At 39.5% G+C, this 24869-nt stretch overlaps 1 protein-coding gene across 2 annotated transcripts in view; it reads left to right on the forward strand.

Annotated features, from left to right (window-relative positions):
* Window positions 1-24869, forward strand: part of LOC122471004 (ankyrin repeat domain-containing protein 26-like) — a 52326-nt gene that overhangs the window by 8416 nt on the left and 19041 nt on the right. For both annotated transcript variants that reach the window (XM_043559326.1, XM_043559327.1), the window contains exons 4-7: window positions 8587-8800; window positions 10633-10816; window positions 12891-13847; window positions 15634-15780. In XM_043559326.1, coding sequence (XP_043415261.1) covers window positions 8587-8800; window positions 10633-10816; window positions 12891-13847; window positions 15634-15780 — 1502 coding nt within the window. The remainder of the gene's footprint in view (window positions 1-8586; window positions 8801-10632; window positions 10817-12890; window positions 13848-15633; window positions 15781-24869) is intronic.

The following is a 24869-nucleotide window of genomic DNA, read 5'->3' on the forward strand; positions in this document are numbered from 1 at the left end:
CCAACAAGTGCCCTCCTCAATGCCCATCACCCATTCTCCCCTTTCCCCCACCCCTCCATGAACCTTCAGTTTGTTCTCTGCATTTAAAAGTTTCTCATGGGGGCGCCTGGGTGGCGCAGTCGGTTAAGCGTCCGACTTCAGCCAGGTCACGATCTCGCGGTCCGTGGGTTCGAGCCCCGCGTCAGGCTCTGGGCTGATGGCTCAGAGCCTGGAGCCTGTTTCCGATTCTGTGTCTCCCTCTCTCTCTGCCCCTCCCGTTCATGCTCTATCTCTCTCTGTCCCAAAAATAAATAAACGTTGAAAAAAAATTAAAAAATAAAAGTTTCTCATGGTTTGCCTCCCTGTCTGAAAAGATTTTTCCCTCTTCTGTTCCCCCATGTTTTTCTGTTACGTTTTTCAAAACCCACATATGAGTGAAAACATGATATCTGTTTTTCTCTGACTGCCTTATTTCACTTCACATACTACCCTCCAATTCCATCCATGTTGTTGCAAATGGCACGATTTCATTCTTTCTCACTGCCAAGTAATAGCCATCGTATATATAAACCATATCTTCTTTACCCATTCATCAGTTGGTGGACATTTGGGCTCTTTCCATAATATGGCAATTGTTGATAGTGCTGCTATACACGTTGGGGTACACGTGCCCCTATGAATCAGCACTCCTGTATCCCTTGGGTAAGTGCCTTGTAGTGCAATTCCTGGGTTGTAGGGTAATTCTATTTTAATTTTTTGAGGAACCAACCTCCACACTGTTTTCCAGAGCAGCTGCACCAACCCTGCATTCCCACCGACAGTGCAAGAGAGTTCCCATTTCTGCACATCCTCACCAACATCTGTTGTTTCCTGTGTTGTTAATTTGATCGACTCTGACCGGTGTGAGGTGGTATCTCAATGTGGTTTTGATTTGTATTTCCCTGATGATGAGCGACCTTGAACATCCTTTCATGTGCCTGTTGGCCATCTGGATGTCTTCTTTGGAAAAGTGTCTATTCATGTCTTCTGCCCATTCTTTCCCTGGATTATTTGTTTTTCAGGTGTTGAGTTTGGTAAATTCTTTATAGAGTATGGATGCTAATCCTTTATGTCATTTGCAAATATCTTCTCCCGTTCCGTTGGTGCCTTTTAATTTTGTGGATTGTTTCCTTTGCAGTGCAGAAGCTTTTTACCTTGATGAGGTCCCAATAGCCCAATTTTGCTTTTATGTCCCTTGCCTTCAGACATGTGTTGAGTAGAAGTTGCTGTGGCCAAGGTCAAAGAGGATGTGGCCTGTGTTCTCCTCTAGGGTTTTGATGGTTTCCTCTCTCACATTGAGGTCTTTCATCCATTTTGAGTTGATGAATGGTGTAAGAAACTGGTCCCGTTTCATTCTTCCGCATGGTGCTGTCCAGCTCTCCCAGCACCATTTGCTAAAGAGCCTATCTTTTTTCCATTGGATACTCTTTCCTGCTTTGCCAAGGTTTAGTTGGCCATACATTTGTGGGTCCATTTCTGGATTCTCTGTTCTATTCCATTCGCCTTTGTGTCTCTTTTTGTGCCGATAGTATACTCTCTTGATGATTGCAGCTTTGTAGTAGAGGCTCAAGTCTGCGATTGTGACACCTCCAGCTTTGGTTTTCTTTTTTAACATGACTTTGGCTATCTGGGATCTTTTGTGGTTCCATACAAATTTTAGGATTGTTTGTTCTAGCTCTGAGAAGAGTGCCAGTGCAATGTTGGTTGGGATTGCACTGATTGTGTCGATTGCTTTGGGTCGTATCGACATTTTCATAATATTTCTTCTTCCAGTCCGTGAGCATGGAATGTTTTTCCATTTCTTTGTGTCTTCTTCAATTTCTTTGATATTTTTTCTACAGTTTTCAGGATACAAATCTCTTATATCTTTGGTTAGGTTGATTTCTAGGTATTTTATGGTTCTTGGTGTAATTGTAAATGAGCTCAGTTTCTTGATTTCTCTTTCTGTGGCTTCATTATTGGTATATAGAAGTGCAATCAATTTCTGTGTGTTGATTTTTGTATCCTGTGACTTTGCTGAATTCATGTATCAGTTCGAGCAGCTTTTTGGTGGAGTCTTTCGGGTTTTCCATGTGGAGTATCATGTCATCTGCGAAAAGTGAAAGTGTAACTTCTTCTTTGCCAATTTGGATGAGTTTTATTTCATTTTGTTGTGATTGCTGAGGCTAGGACTTCCAACACTATGGTAAACAACACTGGTGAGAGTGGACATCCCTTTCATGTTCCTTATCTCCTGTGGTGGGGGGGCGGGAAGTTCTCTGTTTCTCCCCATTGAGGATGCTATTAGCAGCGAGCTTCTCATATATGGCTTTTAGGATGTTAAGGTATGTTCCTTCTATCCCAACTTTCTTGAAGGTTTTTCTAACAAAGGATGCCGTAGTTTATCAAATGTTTTTTTCCTGCTTTTATTGACAGGATCATATGGATGATCGCATCCTTTTTCTATTAATGTGATGTATCATTTTGATTGATTTGCGAATATTGAACCAGCCCTGTAGCCCAGGAATGAATCCCACTTGATCATGGTGAAGAATTCTTTCATACACTGCCGAATTGGATTTGCTAGTATCTTGTTAAGAATTTTGGCATCCATGTTCTTCAGGAACATTGGCCTGTCATTCTCCTTTTTAGTGGGGTCTCTATCTGTTTTGGGAATCAAGGGAATGCTAGCTTCACAGAATGAGTCCGGAAGCTTTTCTTCCATTTCTTTGTTCAACAGCTTGAAAAGTATAGGTATTAACTCGGCTTTCGATGTCTTGTAGAATTCCCCTGGGAAGACTTCTGGCCCAGGACTCCTATTTGTTGGGAGATTTTTGATAATTGATTGAATTTCTTCGCTGGTTATGGGTCTGTTCAAATTTTCTATTTCTTCCCATTTGAGTTTGGGTAGTCTGTAGTTGTCTAGGTATTTGTCCATTTCTTCCAGGTTGTCCAGTTTGTTGGCATATAAATTTTCATAGTATTCTCTAATAATTGAATTCCTGTGGTGTTGACTGTGATCTCTTCTCTTTCATTCATGATTTCATCTCTTCGGATTCTCATTTCTTTCTGAGAAAGCTGGCTAGGGGGTTATCAAGTTTATTTATTCGTTTAAAAAAAAAGCAGCTCTTAGATTCACCGATCTGTTCTTTGCGTTCCTGTGTTTTGCGTTTTGTTTTTTGGTTGTTTTTTTTTTTTTTTTTTTGATTCTATGGTGTTTCTTTCTGCTCTAATCTTTATTATTTCTTCTAATGGCTGTAGGGTTTCTTTGCTCTTCTTCTTCTAGTTTCTTTAGGTGTGAGGTTCGATTTTGTATTTTGGATTGTTCTTATTTCTTGAGAAATGCCTGGATTGCAATGTGTTTTCCTTTTAGGGCTGCCTTTGCTGCATCCCAAAGGGTTTGGACTGTCATGTTTTCATTTTCGTTTGCCTCCATATTTTTTTAATTTCTCTTTTCATCGTCTGGTTGACCCATTCTTTCTCCAATAGGATGTTCTTTAACCTCCATGCATTCAGAAGCTTTCCAAACTTTTTCTTTTGTTTGATTTCAAGTTTCATAGTGTTGTGATCTGAAAATATGCATGGTATGATCTCAGTTCTTTTATATTTATTGAGGGCTGTTTTGTGACCCACTGTGTGATCTGTTTTGGAGAATGTTCCACGTGTACTCGAGAAGAATGTGTATTCTGCTGCTGTTGGATGAAAAGTTCTGAATAGGTCTGTCAAATCCCTCTGGTCCAGTGTATCATTCAAAGCCTTTGTTTCTTTATTGATTTTCTGCCTAGATGATCTGTCCATTGTTGCAAGGGAGTACTAAAGTCACCTACAATTTCCATATGATTATCAATAAGATTGCTTATGTTTGTGATTAGTCAATGTATATATTTGTGGGGTCTCTAGTCGGGGCCACCAACATTTACAATTGTTAGCTCTTCTTGATGGATAGATCCCTTAACTATGACGTATTGCCCTTCTTCATCTCTTGTTAGAGTCTGTGGTTTGAAATCTCATCTACGTATGGCTACTCCAGCTTTCTTTTGACTTCCAGTAGCATAATACATGGTACTCCATCCCCTAACCTTCAATCTAATGGTGTCCTCATGTCTAAAATAAGTCTCTTGTAGACAGCATATAGATGGATTTTGTTGTTGTTGTTTTTAATCCATCCCAATACCCTGTGTGTTTCGATAGGGGCATTTAGTCCATTCACATTCAGAGTGATTATTTAAAGATATGGATTTAGTGTCATTGTGTTGTCGGTAGGTTTCATGCTTGTGGTGATGTTTCTGGTCCTTTGTAGACTTGGCAACATTCCATTCACATAGTCTTCCTGAGGATCTCCTGCAGGGCTGGTTTAGTGGTCATGAGCCCTTTTAGTTTTTGTTGTTCTGGGAAAGCTTATCTCTCCTGTTCTGAATGACAGCCTTGCTGGAGAAAGGATTCTTAGCTGCATATTTTCCTATTCAGCACATGGACCTTCTCCTACCATCCCCTCCTGGCCTGCCAAGTTTCAGTGGACAGGTCTGCTACTACCCATATGTGTCTACCCTTGTAGGTTAAGGCCCGTTTGTCCCTTGCTGCTTTCAGAATTCTCTCTTTCTCTTTGTAACTTGTCAGTTTCACTATGATATGCTGTGGACAAGACCTATTCCTGTTGAATCTGAAGGGAGTTGTCTGTGCCTGCTGGATTTGGATGTCTGCTTCCTTCTCCAGATTGAGGAAGTTGTCACCTATAATTTGTTCAAGTAAACCTTCTGCCCTTTTCTCTCTCTCTTATGCTGGAACTTTGATGATATGGATATTATTACATTGCATTGAATCACTTAGTTTTCTAATACTCCCCTCATGGTCTAATATTTTCTTATCACCCTTTTTCTTGGCTTCATCATTTTCCATAATTTCATCTTCTATGTCACTTATTCTCCCCTCTGTTTCCTCCATCCTTGCTATTACTGCATCTAGTTTATTTTGCATCTTATTTACAATATTTCTTCATTGTTGTGACTATTTCTCAGTTCCTTCATCCCTGCAGCAATAGATTCTCTCCTGTCTTCTATGCTTTTTTTGTAAGCTCAGCTGTTAATCTTACAACTGTTATTCTAAATTCTTGAACCGGTATATTTATTGTTTATATCTGTTTTGAGCAGTTCTCTAGCTGTCATTTCTTCCTGGAGTTCCTTTTGAGGAGAATTCTTCCATTTCATCAGTGTTCAGTACTTTATGTGTTTTCCTAGCTGTCATGTGTCCTGCACCTGAGAGCACTACTATTTTTAAAAGGGGTCATATGCTGTCCAGGGCCTGGCCCTTCAACAGGTATTTTTGGAGTGTGTTTCATGCTCTCTGTTGTTGTGACTCTGGTTGCTTTATTTCCCTACTCCTATTGGTGGGTTGGCCATTCCACTAGGTGTGCTTAGATTTGTTCATAATGTAACCTTGGAAACAAATGTAAACAGTCTGGGGGGGTGGCGATGATGGAAGATGTCTTATCCCATACAAAGGGAGAAATGACAGGGGCAAGGGAAAAGAGAAGAGACAAAAAATTGACCAGGCAGAGAATCAGAGATACTATACAACTTAATCCAAGGAGGGAAAAGAGAGAGAGAGAGAGAGAGAGAGAGAGAGAGAGAGAGAGAGAGAGAGGAAAATGAAGAAGAAGGAGATACAGAAGAGGTGCAGAAAAAATAGATTAAAAATCTCCATGACCTGGCAAGTTGTCCTCCTGGGCCCCTGGAGATGTTTATGTCACTCTGTAGCCTGGATTCCTAGATTTCCACGTCTTCTTGCCTCACTGCTGTGTTTGAGGGATGCGGTAATTTCACGTCCCCCTCCTTCTCTGTCATGTTGACTCACCCCCTCTTTAATGTAGTGTTAGATTTGATGTGTGGATGGTTTCTTCAGAAATTTTGCTCCCATGCTTATGACAGAATTTTCTTTCTTATAATATCTTTGTCTAGTTTTGGTTTCAGGTAATGTTAGCATTATAGAATGAGGGGAGAAATATTTCTCCTCTCACTTTTGGGGGAGACTTTGTGTAGAATAGATGACAACTGCCACAGGAGCAGGGTGGGGAGGGGCGCCTGGGAAGCAGGGGAGGAGCCACAGAGGCATCAAGGAGCATCGCACTTCCCTCTTCTTTTTTAATGTATACATTCAGTGCCATCAGTCTTCATGTGAGTGCTACTAAAGCAGGACTCTACAAATTCTACTGTGGTTTCATTTTCATACAGTTCAGAATCGTTTCTAATTTTTTTCTCTTTTCATTAGTTCTTTGACCCAGGGGATATTTCGATGTGTTCTGTAGTTCGCAAATAGTTGAGTGTTTTCCAGAGATATTTTTGTTCTTGATTTCTGATTTGATTGCTTTGTGGTCAGGGGACACACTTTTATGACTTCAGGCCTCTTGACTTCTTCCTTTTATTAAGAGTTATTTTATGACCCAGAGTATCGTCTTTTTTGGTAAGTGTTCCATGGATCCTTGGGAAGAATAGTGGTGGTCAAGTCTACTGTGTCCTTGCTGATGTTGTGCCTATTGAAATATCAGGCTATAATTGTGAATTTGCCTATTTCTCTTTTCGGTTCTATCAATTTTTGCTTCAGGTACTTTGAAGCTATTAACGGATCCATGAACATTTAAGATTGCTATTAATTGACCCTTTTATGATTATACAGTGACCTGTTGTTTATTGCTGGTAATAATTTTTTGTTTTGAAACTGTGTTGTCTGGTATTCATATAGCCACTCTAGCTCAGCCTTCTTTGGTCAAGTGTTAGTGTGCTATATCATATTTCTGTCTTTTGAACAAATTTCTGTCTTGACATTTTAAGTGCATTTTGTATAGGTAGCATATAGCTGAGTCTTCCTTTTTTATCCATTCTGACACTCTGCGTCTTAGTTGAGGCTTTTAGACCGTTTTCATTTGCTGTGATTATTGATAGAGTTGATTTGAATCTGTCATCATGCTGTTTGATTTGCATTTGTCCTATCTGCTCCTTGTTCCTGTTCTCTTCTTTTTCCGCTTTCTTTTAATCGAGTCATTTTTATGATTCAGTTTTATCCATTTATTATGTATTTATTTATTCACTTATTCACTTATTTATTTAGGCTTCCTAGCTAGAACTTTTCAGTTTTGCTATTGTGGTGGTTGGTTTAGGTTTTATAGTCTGTGGGTTAAACGTCACAGTCTAGCTTCCATTAATGTTATACCACATCGTATATAGTTTAGGAAAATTACAATAGTTGACTTCCATCTCTTCTTTCCTAGACAGATCCTTCCTGGGTCGGTGGGATTATAGTTTTCATGAAGTTTAGGAAGATTTGGGCCATTTTTTTTTCCTCTCCCTTTCCCCTGCCTCTTTGGGCAATTGTGTATTTCCCCCTTGAAGTTGTCTCCCAGGTTGCCAATGTTAAACTTCAGTCTTTTGTTTTGTGATGTCTCATATGTGTTTATTCCTGTCCATCGTATTGTTCATGTCTAACATAATTTACATCTCTGTAAGTGCTATTTGGTTTTTAAAACAATAGCTTCTATGCCTCTAGTTATCTTTTCATGCTTTGTTTGGAGATATCTTTAGGTTACTTACAAACAGATGGATCCTTTAGTGTTGCTATTACGAATCATTGGATGAATCCAGAGTGGTGATCAGCCTAAAGCCAATTATGAGTTTTTCTATCCTAGCTAATGTGAATAGATACTGTCCCTTGTGCTGTGGGAGCACCAGGCAGTGTTTCCTCTCTCTTTTCAGATTTTTTTTCCCTTGATGACTTCCTTCCATGTATGCATTGGTTGTTACTCTGCTGAGTAGCCAAAGGGGACCCTCTGCAGATGTCCAGAGTTCTTTCTGTGTTCTGCTTTCTCCTCTCCTGGATGCTGACCTGTCATCTCTATGTGCCTTGAATTCACCAGACTCTCAGTTTCGTCACCTCGACTCAAGGAGTCTGGAGGAGTCTATTTAAATCATTTATGTCTCCTGGGTCGTAGCCTGAAAACTCTCTCAAGGCAGTGAGCTTGGGCATGTGTTAGGCTAACGTGGTTTGTTTCCAGGGATCATTGTCCTTCATCGTCTGAAGTTCTGTGTCTTGAAAATCATGTTAAAATTGTAATTTGTCTGTTTTGGTTTTGCCTGCTTCAGGTAGGAAGATCAATCAGTACGTGTTACTCCATGTTGGCCAGAAGCAGGTTACAGTGGAACTTCGGCACACGCTCTAGACCGTCGGGAGTGCTTGTCTTCCTCCTTTGCTTAATTGCCTCCTGCTCATCCTTCATTCCTCAGTAGAGTTACCTCTTCCTCAGGGAAATCTATCTTTCTTGGGCCCAATCTGGATCAAGTTATGATCACAGAACTCTGTTTTCTGATAGGAACTATCTGAATTTAGACTTAGCGTTTGAGTTGTCTTTCTCCTTCACCAAACTTGAAGCTAATCGCGAACCAGGGGTCTTCTCTAGTGTATCTGTAGAGCTGAGTATAATGTCTTACATTGAAGGTATATATTTATTCAATGTGTGGATGAGTGAATTGAAGATGCACAGTCCTGTATATGCAAGAAGTACTCATATATTTTATTTCTGTTTCTGTTTCTTCTCTGATGCAGATTCTGCTGGCTTCTTAAAAATCCAAAATATACTTGTTTCTTATAAAAGATTAAGGAAACTTAACAAAAATCACTGTAAACGAGTTACGGGAAAAATTAAAAAAATGGAAAAAACGGTTAGTGCACTACAAAACGAGCTACGAGAAGCCAAAGACGTGACATCACGGTTAGAGCATCAAAAAATGGAATGGGAACATGAAGTATGCTGTTTGAGGTATAGCATCTCGGTTTCAAAGAAATATTTGAACTCTTTACTTTTGGGTGACAGATGTGTAGGGGCAGTTTTGTAACTGCAAACTTAACCTTATAGGATTTTCCGGGAAAGAAAACTTCTTTAGTGTTGTGAAGTGTGAGATTCTTGGAAATAACACAGCACGTTCTTAACAGTGAATACTTCTAAGAATTTAATGTCTATTCCAAATCGCAATTTTAATGGCCGTGTAAAAGTCCACCATAGTCCAAGAAACGTCATTATTTAACAGATTGAATTCTGCTTGTTTTTCATCTTTCTGTATTTTAATTAGTGCTGTCAAGAATGTCTTTTATATAAATCTGTTCCTACATTTCTGGTTACTTGGAACAAATTCTTCAATATAATATAATTTGGTTAAAGTATAACAAATTTAAAAAAAGGTCTTTGATCCATATTTTTCAATTGCTCTCAGGAAAGCTTATATTAATTTCTGTACCTACCACCAGAGTATAAAATGGTCATTTTTCTCAAGACAGTAAAATCCCCCCAAATTGATTCCATTTGATTCTTAACAGGCAGGGGTTAAAAGGTAAAGTGGGGGTGCCTGGGTGGCTCAGTTGGTTAAGCATCTGGCTTCGGCTCAGGGGATGATCTCGTGAGTTTGAGCCCGGCTTTGGGTGAGCTCAAGCCCTGCTTTGGGTGAGCACGAGCCCCACTTCGGGTGAGCCCCTCTTCTCTCTCTCTCTCTGTCTCTCCCTCGCTCTCTGCCCCTCGTGGGATTCTGTCTCTCTTTCTCTCTCTCCGCCCTCATTCACTTGTGTCATCTCTCCCTCAATAAAAAATTTAAACAAAGGAAAATGGGGGTGCCTGGGTGGCTCAGTCATTCAAGCGTCTGACTTTGGCTCAGGTCATGATCTCAGGGTTCCTGAGTTCGAGCCCCGCATTGAGGACTCTGCTGTCAGTGCAGAGCCCACTTCGGATTTTCTGTCTCCCTCTCTCTCTCTCTGCCCCTCCTTTGTTTGCATGGGCTCTCCCTTTCTCTCTCAAAAATGAATAAACATTTAAAAAAAAAGTGATACGGAAAGTGATTGCTGATAAGTTTTTCCAACATCTCTGTCATAGGTAGATAAAATTAATTCAAAAGTGTATACTGAAAGCTCATATCACTCTCTATTGTTTACTTAATTGATATGTATCCTGTGTTGTTCTAGAAGGGATTTTTAAGTGATTGATAAAGTAGGTAATCATCAACAAGGTAAGTTGCAAGTGTTGTGGAAGAAGAAACAAAAAGTATAGGGCAACAGATATTAGACTTGCTAGTCTAGTCTTGGATGACAGTAATCTGCACGTGTGTGTTGTGTAAACAACATCCGCAGATGCTCTCTTACACTGCACATCATTTTTGGAGGTACCTGTAATGTTTCGTCAAGTGGAAATTGTATTTCCAGTGAATTGATAAACTTGTTTCTAAACAGCAACTTCTCTTTTTAATGAGTAACTGAATTATCTGTCCTGTGGAGGAATAATTATACCTGTGGGAAAAGGGGTAATTTTCAACTCTCACTTTCTTGAATAATTTCAAACTTCTTTCCTACAACATCTACCAGAGTTATTACTGACTCAAAGTAACTAAGTTGCATAACGCTTTGTCCTTGCTTCTTTTCAATGGTATATATGTTTTGGAAGAGATTGAAGTGACAAATTAAAAACATGAGCCCTAGAAAGAAAAAAAAAAAACTTGAGAACATAGAAATTTCATTTGGACGGTAAGCCAACATATGTGGAACCAGATCATAAGAGGAACTTTTTATTTCTAACAAAACAAATTTTAAAATAAGCACATTAAATTGCAGATTTGCTTTAAAACAAGAGGAAGAAAAAAGAAGAAATGCTGATCTGTTATATGAAAAAAGTAGGGAGAAGTTAAGAAGAATAGAAGACCAGTATAAGAAGGAAGTTAAAACAAAACAAGAATTTGAACTCGCTCTTAGAACACGAAACATGGAATTGAAGGCCGCAAAAGATAATTTGAATCAGGTAAATTACTTTTTGAGAAAAAATTGTATATTTCCATCAATACTATATAGTGTATTATATATATATTTTATGGTATCCCTTTGATTCAATATATATTATTTAGGTTTAAAATAAATTAAAACATGGGATCATGTTCCTTGGAACATTTGTTTAAAGTTTTCCTCTTCAGCTTTTGACTTTTTTTTTAACGGTATGAGACCAAAATCGTGGTGAAATGTATCTCCAGGTTGTAGAAAAGCGCAGTGACAGTGGCAACTTTCTCCAGAACAGAAGGCCAGAGTATTCCAAGATGGAAGTCTAAACAATCACTTTTACAAGCAAAAGGTGCTAGAAATGGCTCATAAGAAAACGAATTCTGAAATATCTTCTTTAGTCATTTTGAAGTACATGTGTGTATGTATTTGTATACATTCTCTCTTTTAATTATTATTACTTTTTCTCCATGTCTGTATATATAAATTTTAAAAACCCAACACTGTACATCACGGAAACTATAGAGGGTTTTAACAGCACATATATTTTGGGGGAGGGGCATGGGGGACGGTGGCATTTTTGTTTCATCGGATAAAATAATATTCTTGATTAAATGCATTTGTCTGCAACAACTAGTGACATTCATAATGTCCTCATCCAAAGGAGAGGCTTGTATTACTTTCTGTAGGAATCGATGAGCTTTCTCTAATCTCAAAACTATTGCTACTAGCAACATGTGTTTTGGTTTTGAACAGTTACTTCACTGCCTTGATATATTAATAGATCAGTTGAACACTTCTGCTAATGGACAGGAGGACGAGTATAGCCAGTTCCCAGATCATATTTTCGGTATCAAGTCTCCTACTTTTGAGAAAAGTAACAGTTTGCTTCAAGTAGCGTCCTCTTTCATTACAAGGAACTTTTGAAAACAACGGTATGCTACGGTATACACTTAATGACAATTTATTGATAGGTATTTTATTCCTAATAAAATGGTGGAGTGTCTTTCCCCTCTTTTATATTTAATACTATTTTCAACATGAAGAGGAAATACAAGGTATGGCAGCAGTAATTTCATGATTTTCTAAGAGATGTATACATTTCACCTTATTTCCTATCAGCAGTTTGAAATCCAAGACTTCTTTCATATTTGTGTATTTACACTAGAGAAGTAGCAGTGGTTGGTGCAAGAGCACTAGTCGTGGAGTGAGAAGACCTGGGGAGAGTCCTGCAGCTCACCGTTTTAATGTCTCCATTCTAGAATTGTGATAACCAAATGAGTTCTTTGATATATGGAGAAGTGTTTATATTATAATACATTGCCTAGATTTCTCAGTTATCAATAGATCTATTCTTATAACTGACTATAGACATGTTAGCAAAGTAGATATCTATGAAATATCCTCAGAAAGAAAAGCATTTTAGGAAATTTAATCTGTCCAAGTAGATGCAGAGCTAACGATTTTACTGTGGGGTAGCTGTGTTTTTGATATCTACTGTAAACTCAATTTTTAAGTGTAGTCAGAGTTATTACTCTTTTATTTCAGGCCTTCTGGTTTGTTGTAAATCAGAGAAAGGCCTTTCCAATTCTGAGATTCTGAAAACTTCTCACGAATTCTTTTTTACTTTCATGCCTTCATTATCTTCAGTTAAAGTTCTGAACTTTTGGGAACTTATGCTTGTATAAAATTTGAGATTTGGTGCCAGCTTCATTTTTTTCCAGTTGGATATTCACTTAGTGTAATCTTTCTTTCTTTCTTTCTTTCTTTCTTTCTTTCTTTCTTTCTTCCTTCTTTCTATGTTCCTTTATTCATTAGAGAGAGAGAGAACACAAGCAGAGGAGGGGCAGGGAGAGGGAGCGCGAGAATCCTGAGCAGGCTCCTGACTGTCAGCACAGAGCCTGATGGGGGCTTGAACCCACAGAATGTGAGATCATTCCCTGAGCCAAAATCAAGAGTCAGACACTTAACCAACTGAGCCACCCTGGCACCTCCTGTAACCTTTTCATTGTTTAAACATAGGTTATGCTTTAATTTCAAAGAAAAGCATGATAATGTCATTTTATTGAATGCGATCTGAAAATGTCCTTTGTTTTACTTAGCTTTCTGATAGTCGTGAGGAAATACAAGATCTGTTGCATAAAAACCACATGTTGCAGGATGAAATCGCCATGCTAAGACTGGAAAGAGACACCATCAAAAATCAGAACCAGAGAAAGGAAACGAAATATTGTGAAGACATTGAAAGTGTAAAGGAAAAGAATGACAATCTTCAAAAGACCATAAAGCAGAATGAGGAAACATTATCAAAAACAATATTCCGATATACTGGACAGCTTAATGTTCTGACTGCTGAGATTACGAGGCTAAAGTCTAAACTGGAGAATGAAAAACAAAATAAAGAGAGCCTGGAAGCAGAAGTTGAATCATACCGTGCTAGACTGGCTACTGCTGTACACAATCATGATGAGAGTCAGACATCAAGAAAAGACCTAGAACTTGCTTTCCAGAGAGCAAGAGATGAAGATGGTCACTTACAGGACCAGATGAATTTTGATGTGTCTAAACTACAAGATAACAATGAAGTTCTTTCTCGGCAACTTTCTCAAGATGAAAGTAAATTCAACGCCCTGGAAATTGAGCTCCATCACACAAAAGATGCTCTCAGAGAAAAGACTTTCGTTTTAGAATGTGTACAAAGGGACCTAAGCCAAACACAATGCCAGAAGATGGAAATTGAACACATGTATCAGAAGGAACAAAGTAACGTGAATAAATACATTGCAAAGCAGGAATCCTTCGAGGAAAGGTTATCTCAACTACAAAGTGAAAATATGTTGCTTAGACAGCAACTAGATGCTGCTCACAACCAAGCTGACAGTGAAGAAAAGCTAGTGATTAATATGCAAGACCAGTTTCAGAATATCCAAAAATACCTTAAAGCTAAACGTGAAGAACAAGGTCTTATGCTGGGAGAAAGAAATAAGGAGTTAATCGATGAATGTAAACATTTAAAAGAAAGAATGTATAAGTATAAAAATGAGAAAGGAAAATTAGAAGTAAGTATCCAGAAAGATAACAATGTTTCAGATTTCCAGAAAGAAAACTCAGGTAATATTTGATTATGGCTGACTTGTGAATCTAGTTGAATATTAAAAAAAAAAAAAGACTATAAATCAACCAAAAGCATAACTCGTATGCAGCAAATAAAAATTAGACCTGAGAGGTGTTTTGATTTGAGTACAGATACTATGTCACCTATGAAACTTTAAGAGGTTAAGTTATAAACTGTTACTAGATGATAGTCTTATACTGCTATAATAATATTTTTTTTAAGTTTATTTTGAGAGAGAGTCGGAGAGAGAACATGAGCTGGGGAGGGGCGGAGAGAGAGAGGATGCCAAGGAGGCTCTGCACTGCCAGCGTGGAGCCCGACACAGGACTCTCAAAGTCAGGAGCTGTGAGATTCATGACCTGAGCCGAAATCAAGAGTTGCTTGCTTAACCGAGAAAGCCACCCAGGCCCCCCCTACAATAATAATTGTCATCTTTGCCACCGCATTTTATTACTGTGGTGAGCTGGTAAATGAAAATGCTCAAAGGTAAAATGAGTATTTTGAAACTTAGATCCAATTAATTGAGTTAACTGGACAGTCACTTCAGATTTCCCAGATGAAATGAAGTATAGGTGCTCTTTCTGGTAGTACTTTTCCTTTGGTAGCTTTTTATGCATTTTAAGTTGGTATGATTTTATTTTTATTCACATAAATTTCAATTTTCAGTCTCAAATCATGTGTTCCTACAGCCTCTTAATTCTTTAAAGGTATCTACTTTACACTACATCATAATTTGGGACAACTGTGGTGTCAGGAAAGCCATGTTTGAGTAATCTTCCCACTGCTGTTTATAACTTATTTAAATATTTTTACAAATAATTTGCTCATTTCGAAGCACGGTTACTGTCATGTGGGCATAAGTTTGTCCAGTACAAAGAGAATTGTATCTCTCTGTGATTTATTAAGTTGGCATTGGATCTCCATTTTCAGACCAAGGAGGGGTTGCAGGATTCCTGTTTAGCAGGAATGGAGTGAGTAGGGGAGAGAGCTGTAGGAGCTGAGGTCAGGGGAGGGGGGTGGAAGCAGGGGCCATTGGAATGACTTGACTTTACTCCGAGATAGGAGTCTGTTAGAAGGATAAGAGGAGAGGATTGGATATGTGAGGAATTCTGACGGTAACTTAAGCCTGCAATAAAAAAAAGAGAGAAAACCTTTCATAATATAGAATTTACGACTGCTGTGCCCACTATGTCCCCATTTCTTTTTGAGACTTCTGTAGGTTATGAAGCTTTGCAAATTCACCAGTGGAGAATGGATAGTGAGGCTGAATTCATTATCTAAGTGAGATCATCCTGACTAGGCAGGGAGATAACACCTTTTGTTCTTTAACTGAATTCAGTGAACAGGAATGTGTATGTGTTGCTAAAAGAAGGTGAATTGGGGCGCCTGGGTGGCTTGGTCGCTAGGCGTCCGACTTCGGCTCAGGCCATGATTTCACGGTCCGTGATTTCGAGCCCCGCGTCGGGCTCTGTGCTGACGGCTCAGAGCCTGGAGCCTGTTTCAGATTCGGTGTCTCCCTCTCTCTCTCTGCCCCTCCCCTGTTCATGCACTGTCTCTCTCTGTCTCAAGAATAAATAAACGATAAAAAAAAATTAAAAAAAAAAAGGAAAAGAAGGTGAATTGATGTATGTGGTGATATTTCTCAAAGTACGCATGTTAGAGTTGTCTATTATTAACATAATTAAATAATAAGATGATTTAGAAAATCAGTAACAGAAATGTCTTATTAGGTAGTGGTGAGAGAACTTCAACAAAAACTGGCTGATACTCTGAAGAAACAGTCTATGTCACACGCTTCCCCGGAGGTTATATCACATCTTCGTCTGGAAGATGAGACACGGGATCTCAAGAAGAAATTAGGTCGAATCAGAAGTCAAGTATGTACTAAATGTAACCTGTCAACAGTTAACTTATAGCTGGTTAAATAATATAAGGTGTTTCAGGATACGAACTTCCATGGGCCGCTTTCTTTTGTATTTTCATTATAATTAATTGATTATGATTTTAGTATCTTTACAATACATTTATTTCGTAAACTCTGACTTTCATTCTACTATTTGCGTTATACGGTTTTTTTCTTGTAATAGTTAGGAAAGTTGAGGCTTTTGTCTCCTTCCTCACAGAAATTGAGAAACTTTTTTCTTTCTTAATGTAAAACTTATTTTACAGTTGATTTATTTATTTTGAGAGAGAAAGAGCAAGAGAGAGTGTGTGCGTGCATGTTAACAGGGGCGGGGCAGAGAGAGGAGAGAGGGAGAATCGCAAGCAGCCTCCATGCTGTCAGTGTAGAGCCAACGTGGGCTCAGTCTCATGAACCGTGAGATCATGACCTGAGCTGAAAGCAAGAATTGGACGCTTAACTGACGTAGCCACCCAGGTGCCCCAAGAGACTTTTGTCCCCTGCTAAACAATGTTTTTTAATGATATCTCTATTACCATGATGAGGCAAGCTGGATAAAATCAGAAGATAACGTTTAATGGAATGTTTCAGATAATTGTCTTAGTTCTCATCTTCACTTTCGGGAAGAATCTGTATTGATTTCAGGATGACTTGTACAGAAAGATCACTTAACAACCCACTTGAACTTGGGCATTTCCTTCATTTTCTTTGCCTTTTAGACATGTTGTCAAAACACATGATCTGAAATATTCAGATCATGTATAGTATGTACGCCCAAAAGCGAGAATTGAGAACATTATCTGTGTCCTGCCATTGGGGTTTTTTTAAAGCCTTTTTGAGGTACAATACACATCCCATAAAAGTCACCCATTTGACACGCACAGTTCACTGTCTCTGTGTACGCTCGTGCAACCATCACTGCCATCAAGTAGAATGCTTTCCTGACCCTGAAAGGAAACCCTTACCCGTTGCCCCCAGCCTCAGGCAACCACCAATCTACTACTTGGTCTCTCACTGGAGTTGCCTCTTGCGAATATTTCATATAAATGGAGTCACACAACGTGTGGTCCCTTGGGACTAGCTAGCTTCACTTAATGTTTTCCGGGTTCATCTGTGTTGGTTACAGCTTATATCAGTGCTTCATTTCTTCTTATTGTCCAACAGTACTCCATCGTGGGCTAAGGCCCTTGTTCATTCATCAGTTGATGGACCTTTGGGTTGTGTCCACTTTTTGCCTGTTAATACTGCTGCTTATGAACATTCATGTAGTTCTTGTGTGGACACCTGTTTTTAATGTCTCTGCCATCAGATTTTATCCTCCGAGTTAATTGGGTTGATTTTACCATCTCTCCGCCGTTACTCATGCTGTCTTTTTAGTTTCTGTTCCTCTTGCCTGAACCTATGTTATTCAGACTTGTCTCACAGTCTCCTTTCCTATGAACTTTCTCTGACTGTTGTAACTCCCATTAGCCTTAACTCTCTTGACACTTGTCATCTAGCCTGCGCAGAACAATATAGTTCTTTATTTGACGTTGTTTTTATTTTTCTAATGACAGGTAATTTCGCCTTCCTAAGTATAAATTTAAGGGATAATAATATTTGATACGTGTGGTACTTATCCTTGTATGAATTGAAAATATTTTAACTTCACAGTTTTTCCGATAAAATTAAGTGCTTTATGCCGTATCAATAAATTCTTCTTGGAAACATTGGTATAACAAAGCTTTGATTCTAAATGTATGCTAAGAAATGAAATACAAAATTGAGGGGTGCCTGGCTGTCTCCAGTCTTATCAGAGTCTGCCTTTGGCTCAGGTCATGATCTCCACGTTCTTGAGACTGAGCCCTGCATCAGATTCTCTGCTGTCAGCAGAGCCTGTGTTGGATCCGTTTTGTCCCTCACGTTCTCCGTCACTCAGACTCCTGCTCTCTATCAAAAAATAAATGTTAAAAAAATGTGTGTATATCTATACACACACACACACACACACACACACTTATATAAATAAAACTATTAATGAAAGCACTTAATCAAATAGAGGAGAAATGTTCAATCAAATGTTTGGGTTTTTTTTTTTCCCTCTCACTATGAAAAAGCTCTCTAAATTTGTCTTTCTTCCTTACACAGCCAGAACTGGGATTTACAGATTTATAACACTTTACCAACTGCAAAGATCTGGGGACAGCTTTTCTGATATGCTTTTACCACAAAGCCTTAATCTCTTCATCAGAGTACATGTTAAAGCAGCCTAACGTAAACAGTATGGACGTGAAATGATTGAGGAACTTTAGTTTAGCAAGACTCGATTATTTCCATGTCAGTGGCTTTCCCTTGCCTCTGATGGTCATGTAAAGGATCTACTACTCAGTCAAGGAGGTGCTCTTTGTACCTTGGTCTGTGAGCATTGTCCACTGAGTGGTATAGAGAGGAAGTAAGTTAAAAGGATTATAAATGGAAAAAGTACTGTTGGCTAGTGGCATTGGCGAAAGTTGTGTGAAGTACTGAGGAGAGATTCTGGGCCTCATGCTCCCCATTTGCTGCCACTTGTGGTGGAATGAAGAATAACTTCAGTATAATTTGTATAGGGGAACACTTGTATTGGCAGGCCACCTGCCTAAACTATCACATTGTATTGGAATGCAAAATACAGCAACAGTAATCATGCTAAATGCAGACGCTTAGAGCTATGTGCCACGTACCCTTCTAAGTTGTTCATCTCTTATTTCCTAATTTAATCTTCCCAACATCCCAGTGGGGTAGATACTATTATTATTTATTTTGAGATCACTTTTTTAAGGACCTTTATTTTGAGAGAGAGAGAGAGAGAGAGAGATTGTGGGGAAGGGCATGTAGGGAGAGAGAGCAAAGGGGAGAGAGAGAGAGAGAGAGAGAGAGAGAGAGAGAGAATCCCAAGCAAGCTCCTCGCTGTCCATGCAGAGCTCGATGTGGGGCTCAGTTACATGACCCTGAGATCCTGTCCTGAGCCGACATCAAGAGCCAGACACTGAACCGACTGAGCCACTCAGGTGTCCCAGTAGGTGCTGTTATTACCTTCATTTTACAGATGCAGAGACTGAGACGTGGAAGTTTTAGGTAGTGTGCTCAAGGTCATACAGCTCATAACGAGCAGAACTGGGAATTCAGACCCAGGCATTCTGGCCCCTACTAGGATATTGCTTCTCAAATTCTTCCATGAAATATCTTGTTGTCACTGAAAACAGCATGTTCAGTTTTATAATCATGAGAATAGCAACGTCATTCGCCTATGTGAATATGTAAAATCATAGTTGATGTGGTGCTTGGAATATGAAAATAGAAATGTTTACCATAAGGTAAATTCCTATATTTCCTCCATTTGACCAATAGATACATTTGTACGTTTATCTGATCATATATAATTTAAAAACATTAACAATGTTATGTTTTGTAGGAGATTAAGGTTGGTAAGCTATTCTGTCAGAGTATAGAAACATTTCGTTTTGTCGGCCATAGTCTCTGTTGTAGCAGCTCAACTCTCCTGTTATGACCTCAAAGTAGCCATCAATCAGCATGTAGAGGAGAGTGTGGCTGGCTCCAAAAAGATTTTAGTTACAGGGGCACTTGGGCGGCTTAGTTGTTTGAGCGTCCTGACTCTTAATTTCCACTCAGGTCATGATCCCAAACCCCACATCATGAGACCGGTCATGAGACCGAGCCCCACATCAGGCTTCACCCTGAGCTTGCAGCCTGCTTACCATTTTCTCTGTCTCTCCCTCTGCCTCTCTTCCCCACTTCTGCATGCTCTCTCTCTGTCTCTCTCTCAAGTCAAGTCAAAAAAAACAAAACAAAACAAAAACGTTTAGTTACAGAAAAGGGTGATGGTGTTCTACTAGATTTTCAGTAGTTAAAATTATTTTTTTTCTTTTTCTTTCTTTTTTTTTTCAACGTTTTTATTTATTTTTGGGACAGAGAGAGACAGAGCATGAACGGGGGAGGGGCAGAGAGAGAGGGAGACACAGAATGGGAAACAGGCTCCAGGCTCCGAGCTGTCAGCACAGAGCCCGATGTGGGGCTCGAACCCACGAACAGTGAGATCATGACCTGAGCCCAAGTCAGAAGCTTAACTGACTGAGCCACCCAGGCACCCCGAACATGTCCCTTTGAACGTGATTATTATCCATTTCTATGTCGTCTTTAAAGAACTAATCCATTCTTTTGCCCGTTTTTATATTGGATTGTCTTTTCATTATTGGAAGAGTTACTTAAATAGCCTACATACAAATCCCTTAGCAGACATGGGATTTTCAGGTATTTTCTCCTATTTAGTCACTTGCCTTTTCACGTTCTTGATGGTGATATTTGAAGCATAGAAGTTTTTAATTTTGATGAAGTAAACTTAATGTGCTTTTGTCTATTGGTGTCGTGTCTAAGAAATCATTGCCAAATCCAGTCACAAACATATACACGTCAGCTTTTGTCTAAGAGGTTTATCATTTAGCTCTTAGATTTTAAGTGAATTTTGTATATATGCTATGGGGTAGAGGTCTGATTTTATTACTTTGCATGTGGCTATCCATTTGTCCCAGTACCGTTTGTTACAAAGACTATTCTCATTCCATTTAATTGTCTGGCACCCTTGTGGAAAATCAGTTCACTATAATGTGAGAGTTTATTTTTAGATTCTCAATGTTAATACATTGATCTATATGTCTGTCCTTATGCCAGTACCGTATCAAATTTTATGAAAACTCTTTCCTAGTTATCTTGCAAATTACCAGTCACTTATGTAATAATAAATAGTCAATGTAGTAGAACTTAACTTTGCTCCTATAGAGATTTTTGCTTCCTGAAGGACCTTTCACCAGCCTATGCCTTGCTGACCCCATGACTCGATGTGAAGTCAGGCTCAAAAAGATAAAATGGTCTTTCTTTAGTGTGTTCAGACTTTATTTATTTATTTATTTATTTATTTATATTTTTATTTTATTTATTTATTTATTTTTAGAGTATACACAAGCAGGATGTGGGTGTGTGGGGGGGGGGGAGAGAGGGAGAGAGAGAGAAGAGAGAGAATTTTTAGCAGGCTTCACACTTCGTGTGGAGGCTGACAGGGGTCTTGATCCCATGGCCCTGGGATCATGACCTGAGAGGTTGAGGCTCAACTGACTGAGCCACCCATGTTCCCCGCCTGTGCAAACTTTTAGTCTCTCAGTCAGTGCTGCCCACTTTCACTGCCATCAAATCTTGGCCATAGGATGTCTTGACTCAGTCTACCGTTTACTTCATTATATTTTATTCTCTCATTATAACGCATAGACTCACCCATACTTTTCACCATCTAGGAAGGAAAAGATTAACTCTGGGGTATTCTCTTTCCTGTTAAGCAATCTTGCTAATCCATCATCTTGCAATTCACAATGAGATCCTCTTCTGACCTGGTTCTTGTGTGTAACACTGGTGTTAATCTTGTTCTTGGCACAGATCCTACATTCTTGGAAAACACAGTAGCCTGTATCGCTTTCTTTCACTTAAATAGAAAGATATGCATAGCTATGCGTTATAGCTCAGCGTCTAATGAATGGAATAAACATTACATCATTCAAATAATACAGCTGTACAAAGTGAGGTAGTATTAGGTAGATTTATCAGAGACAAGTAGTAGATTGGTAATTTGAATGACAAAAAATTTTTGAAGCCAACTTGTACGATATGGAGAAGCATTGTGGGACAACACAAAGACGAAATGGTCTTACCTCCCCCCACAAACAAGGTTGGAGTAAGGTAAAGGAGAATGTGCAGTTAATTGAAGTCGTGCTAAAGGACAGTACATTTGTTGTGCTACTGAGAAGATGAACAATGATTTCATAACATTCTCTTTATTTCCTCACTGAGGGAAGGAGAATGAAGATTGAGTATTCAATGGATTAAAAAATACTCAAAGCTGCGTATTTCCTTTACTTGAAATCAGATCAAAGGCCCAATTTTGGTTATCAGATTGACTCTTTCTGGTTTTTCAACTTTTGTGCTTCAAATCATATGTCTCTGTGCTTCTACCTTAACTTGAGGGGAGATTCTAAAGAGGCATTCCTGCCTACTTGTAAGAATTGTTGTAATTGAAGGGAATCTTAGGAAACTATCTTAGACACAGGAAGATGGCAGAGGAGTAGGAGGACTCTAGGCTTGCCTCATCCCACGAATACAACTAGATAACAATCAGCTCACCCTGAATACCCCAGAAATCGACCTGAAGACGGACAGAACAAACTCCACAACAAAAGGGAGAGAAGAGGCCACATCAAAGAAGGTCCTTGATGCAGAAATGTCGTCTAGAAGAGAAACAGATCCTGGCTGCTGCAGAGGGGAGGGAGTCGAGGTTGTGGATAAGGGTGAGAGAGAGGAACGCACAGGGGAACGCACAAAGAGAACATTTCCCCATACCCACTGGCCTGGAAAACAAGAGGGGCTGCATTGCGTGAGTTCTTGCAACCAGTAGTGCTTAAAGTCTGGAGTTTTAAAGGGCATCCGGTTTAGCTGGGTTGCAGCCCTGAGGTACTGCACTGCTCTTGGACAGAGGGCAGGCAAACAACGTGGGAGCATACAGCATGGCTACAGTGATCTGAAGAGTGCCTGGGGCACACAGTGGGGAGATTATTTGCTCGTCTCAGAGCAGGTCCCTCAGAGGCAAAGTTCAGAGAGACCTGTGTGTAGGAACAAAGCCACTGGCTGCCACCATCTCCTTCTCCTGCCCCTCACCACAAACATAAAGCCACCTGCAGGAAGCAGTGCATTGGTAACACTGGCTACCTAACTTGCTTATACCAAGCACCACCGCCTTGCACTCTGGTGGAACTACCCTTCTCAATCACTCTTGCTTGAGTTCCAGCACAGCAGACCCCTCCCCCAGAAGACCAGGACAAACGCCTGCCCACACCACATCTCCCAACCAGAGAGTTTCCTAGTTAAAACTCGCCACATTCAGGCCAGGGACCAAACACACACCAGACCAGGCAAGGAGAGCCTCTGCAGACGACTGGCCTGAAGGATAGCATAGCCAGAACACAACAGCAGGACACATGCAGCACACACTGGTGACACTCCCTGAAGTGCTAGACCCTAGGCATTCCATGACGTCTTTTTCCTACGTCCATTACTTTGGGAGCAGGTGACATAGTTACCTGGCTTCTCTAACACACAGAAGCTGGCAGATACCTAGACAAAGTGAAAACACAGAGGCATTTATCCCAAATGAAAGAACAGGATAAGGCCATGGCCAGAGACCGAAATGGGACAGATGTAAATAACACGCCTAATGGAGAATTTAAAACCATGATCATAAGGATACTCAGTGGACTTGAGAAAAGAATGGAAGACACCAGTGAGACCCTTACCACAGACATAAAAGAGTTCAAGGATCAGAGATGAAGAGTGCAGTAAAATGAACAGCAAGCTGGAAGAAGCAGAGGAACAAATTAATGACCTAGAAGACAAAGTAATGAAAAACAATGAAGCTGAAGAAGACAAAGAAGAATTATCCAATGCAAGAATAGACTTAAGGAACTCGGTGACTCCGTCAAATGTAAAAACATTCATATGATAGGAGTCCCAGAAGAAGACAGAGAGAAGGGGACAGATAATTGATTTGAAGACACAATAACTGAAAAATTCCCTAATGTGGAGAAGAAAACAGACATCGAGATCCAGGAGACACAGAGAACTTCCATCAAAATCAACACCCAAGACATGTTGTAATTAAATTTGCAAAATATACTGCTAACAACTTTTTTTTTAGTGTTTTGTTCTTTTGTTTTGTTTTGTTTTTGCTTTTGATTTTTCTGTGACAGAATGCAGACACAAGCAGGGGAGGGGCAGAGAGAGAGAGAGAGAGAGAGAGAGGATCCCAAGCACTCTGTGCTGTCAGTGCAGAGCCCACTGGAGGCTTGAACCCACGAACTGCGAAGTCACGACTAGAGCTAAGATCAAGTCATGCTTAACCGACTGAGCCACGCAGGCGCCCCACTGCTACAAATCTTAAAAGCAGCAAAACACGTCATTAACTTCCAAGGAGAAACCCACAAGGCTAGCAGGAGATTTTTCAACAGAAACTTTGCAAGGCATAAGGAAAAGGCATGATATATTCAAAGTGCTGGATGAGAAAAATCTGCAGCCAAAAATACTCTATCCAGTAAGGCTATCATTCATAATAGAAGGAGAGATAAAGAATTTCTCAGACAAACAATAATGGAAGGAGTTTGTGACCACTAAATCAGCCTGTAAGAAATATTATCGGGGACTCTGAGTGGAAAGGAGAGATCAGAAGTGACAGTATAAAGGCAGAAAATGTAAAAGCAATAAAAATGTATATTTCTGTAAAAAAATCAGTCAAGGAATGCCCCAAAACAGGATATACAATAAAATAGCTTATCTAAACCATGGGGAGGAGAAAAAAAAATGAGTTCTAACTTCATTGACCATCAACTTAATATAGACTGCTACACGCATAGCAGGTGATATACAAATTAATGCTTATCATATACCAAAACCCACTAATAAACATGTAAAGACTAAAGAGAAAGAAATCCAAATATATCATTAAAGCAAATTAGAAAGACATCAAGGCGAGAAAAACAATAAAGGATTTGAGAAAATCTCCAGAAACAACCGCAAAACACGTAGTAAAATGACAATAAATACATACCTGTCAATAATTACTTTGTATATAAATGGAATAAACACTCCAACCAAAAGACCTAGGGTGACAGGATGGATCAAAAAACACGACCCGTCTGTATGCTGCCTATAAAAACCTCATTTTAGACATAAAGACACCTGCAGATTAAAAGTGAGCGGATGCTCGCACTGTTGGTGGTAATGCAACCTGGTGCAGCCGCTCTGGGAAACAGTGTGGAGGTTCCTCAAAACAATTGAAAATAGAACTACCCTATGGCCCCTCAATAGCACTACTGGGGATTTATGCAAAGGATACAGGAGTGCTGATTCATAGCGGCACATGTACTCCAATGTCTATAGCAGTGCTTTCAACAATAGCCAAATTGTGGAAAGAGCCTAAAAGCCCATCAACTGATGCAT

This window comes from Prionailurus bengalensis, chromosome D3, assembly GCF_016509475.1.
Source record: "Prionailurus bengalensis isolate Pbe53 chromosome D3, Fcat_Pben_1.1_paternal_pri, whole genome shotgun sequence".
Classification (NCBI taxonomy): domain Eukaryota; kingdom Metazoa; phylum Chordata; class Mammalia; order Carnivora; family Felidae; genus Prionailurus; species Prionailurus bengalensis.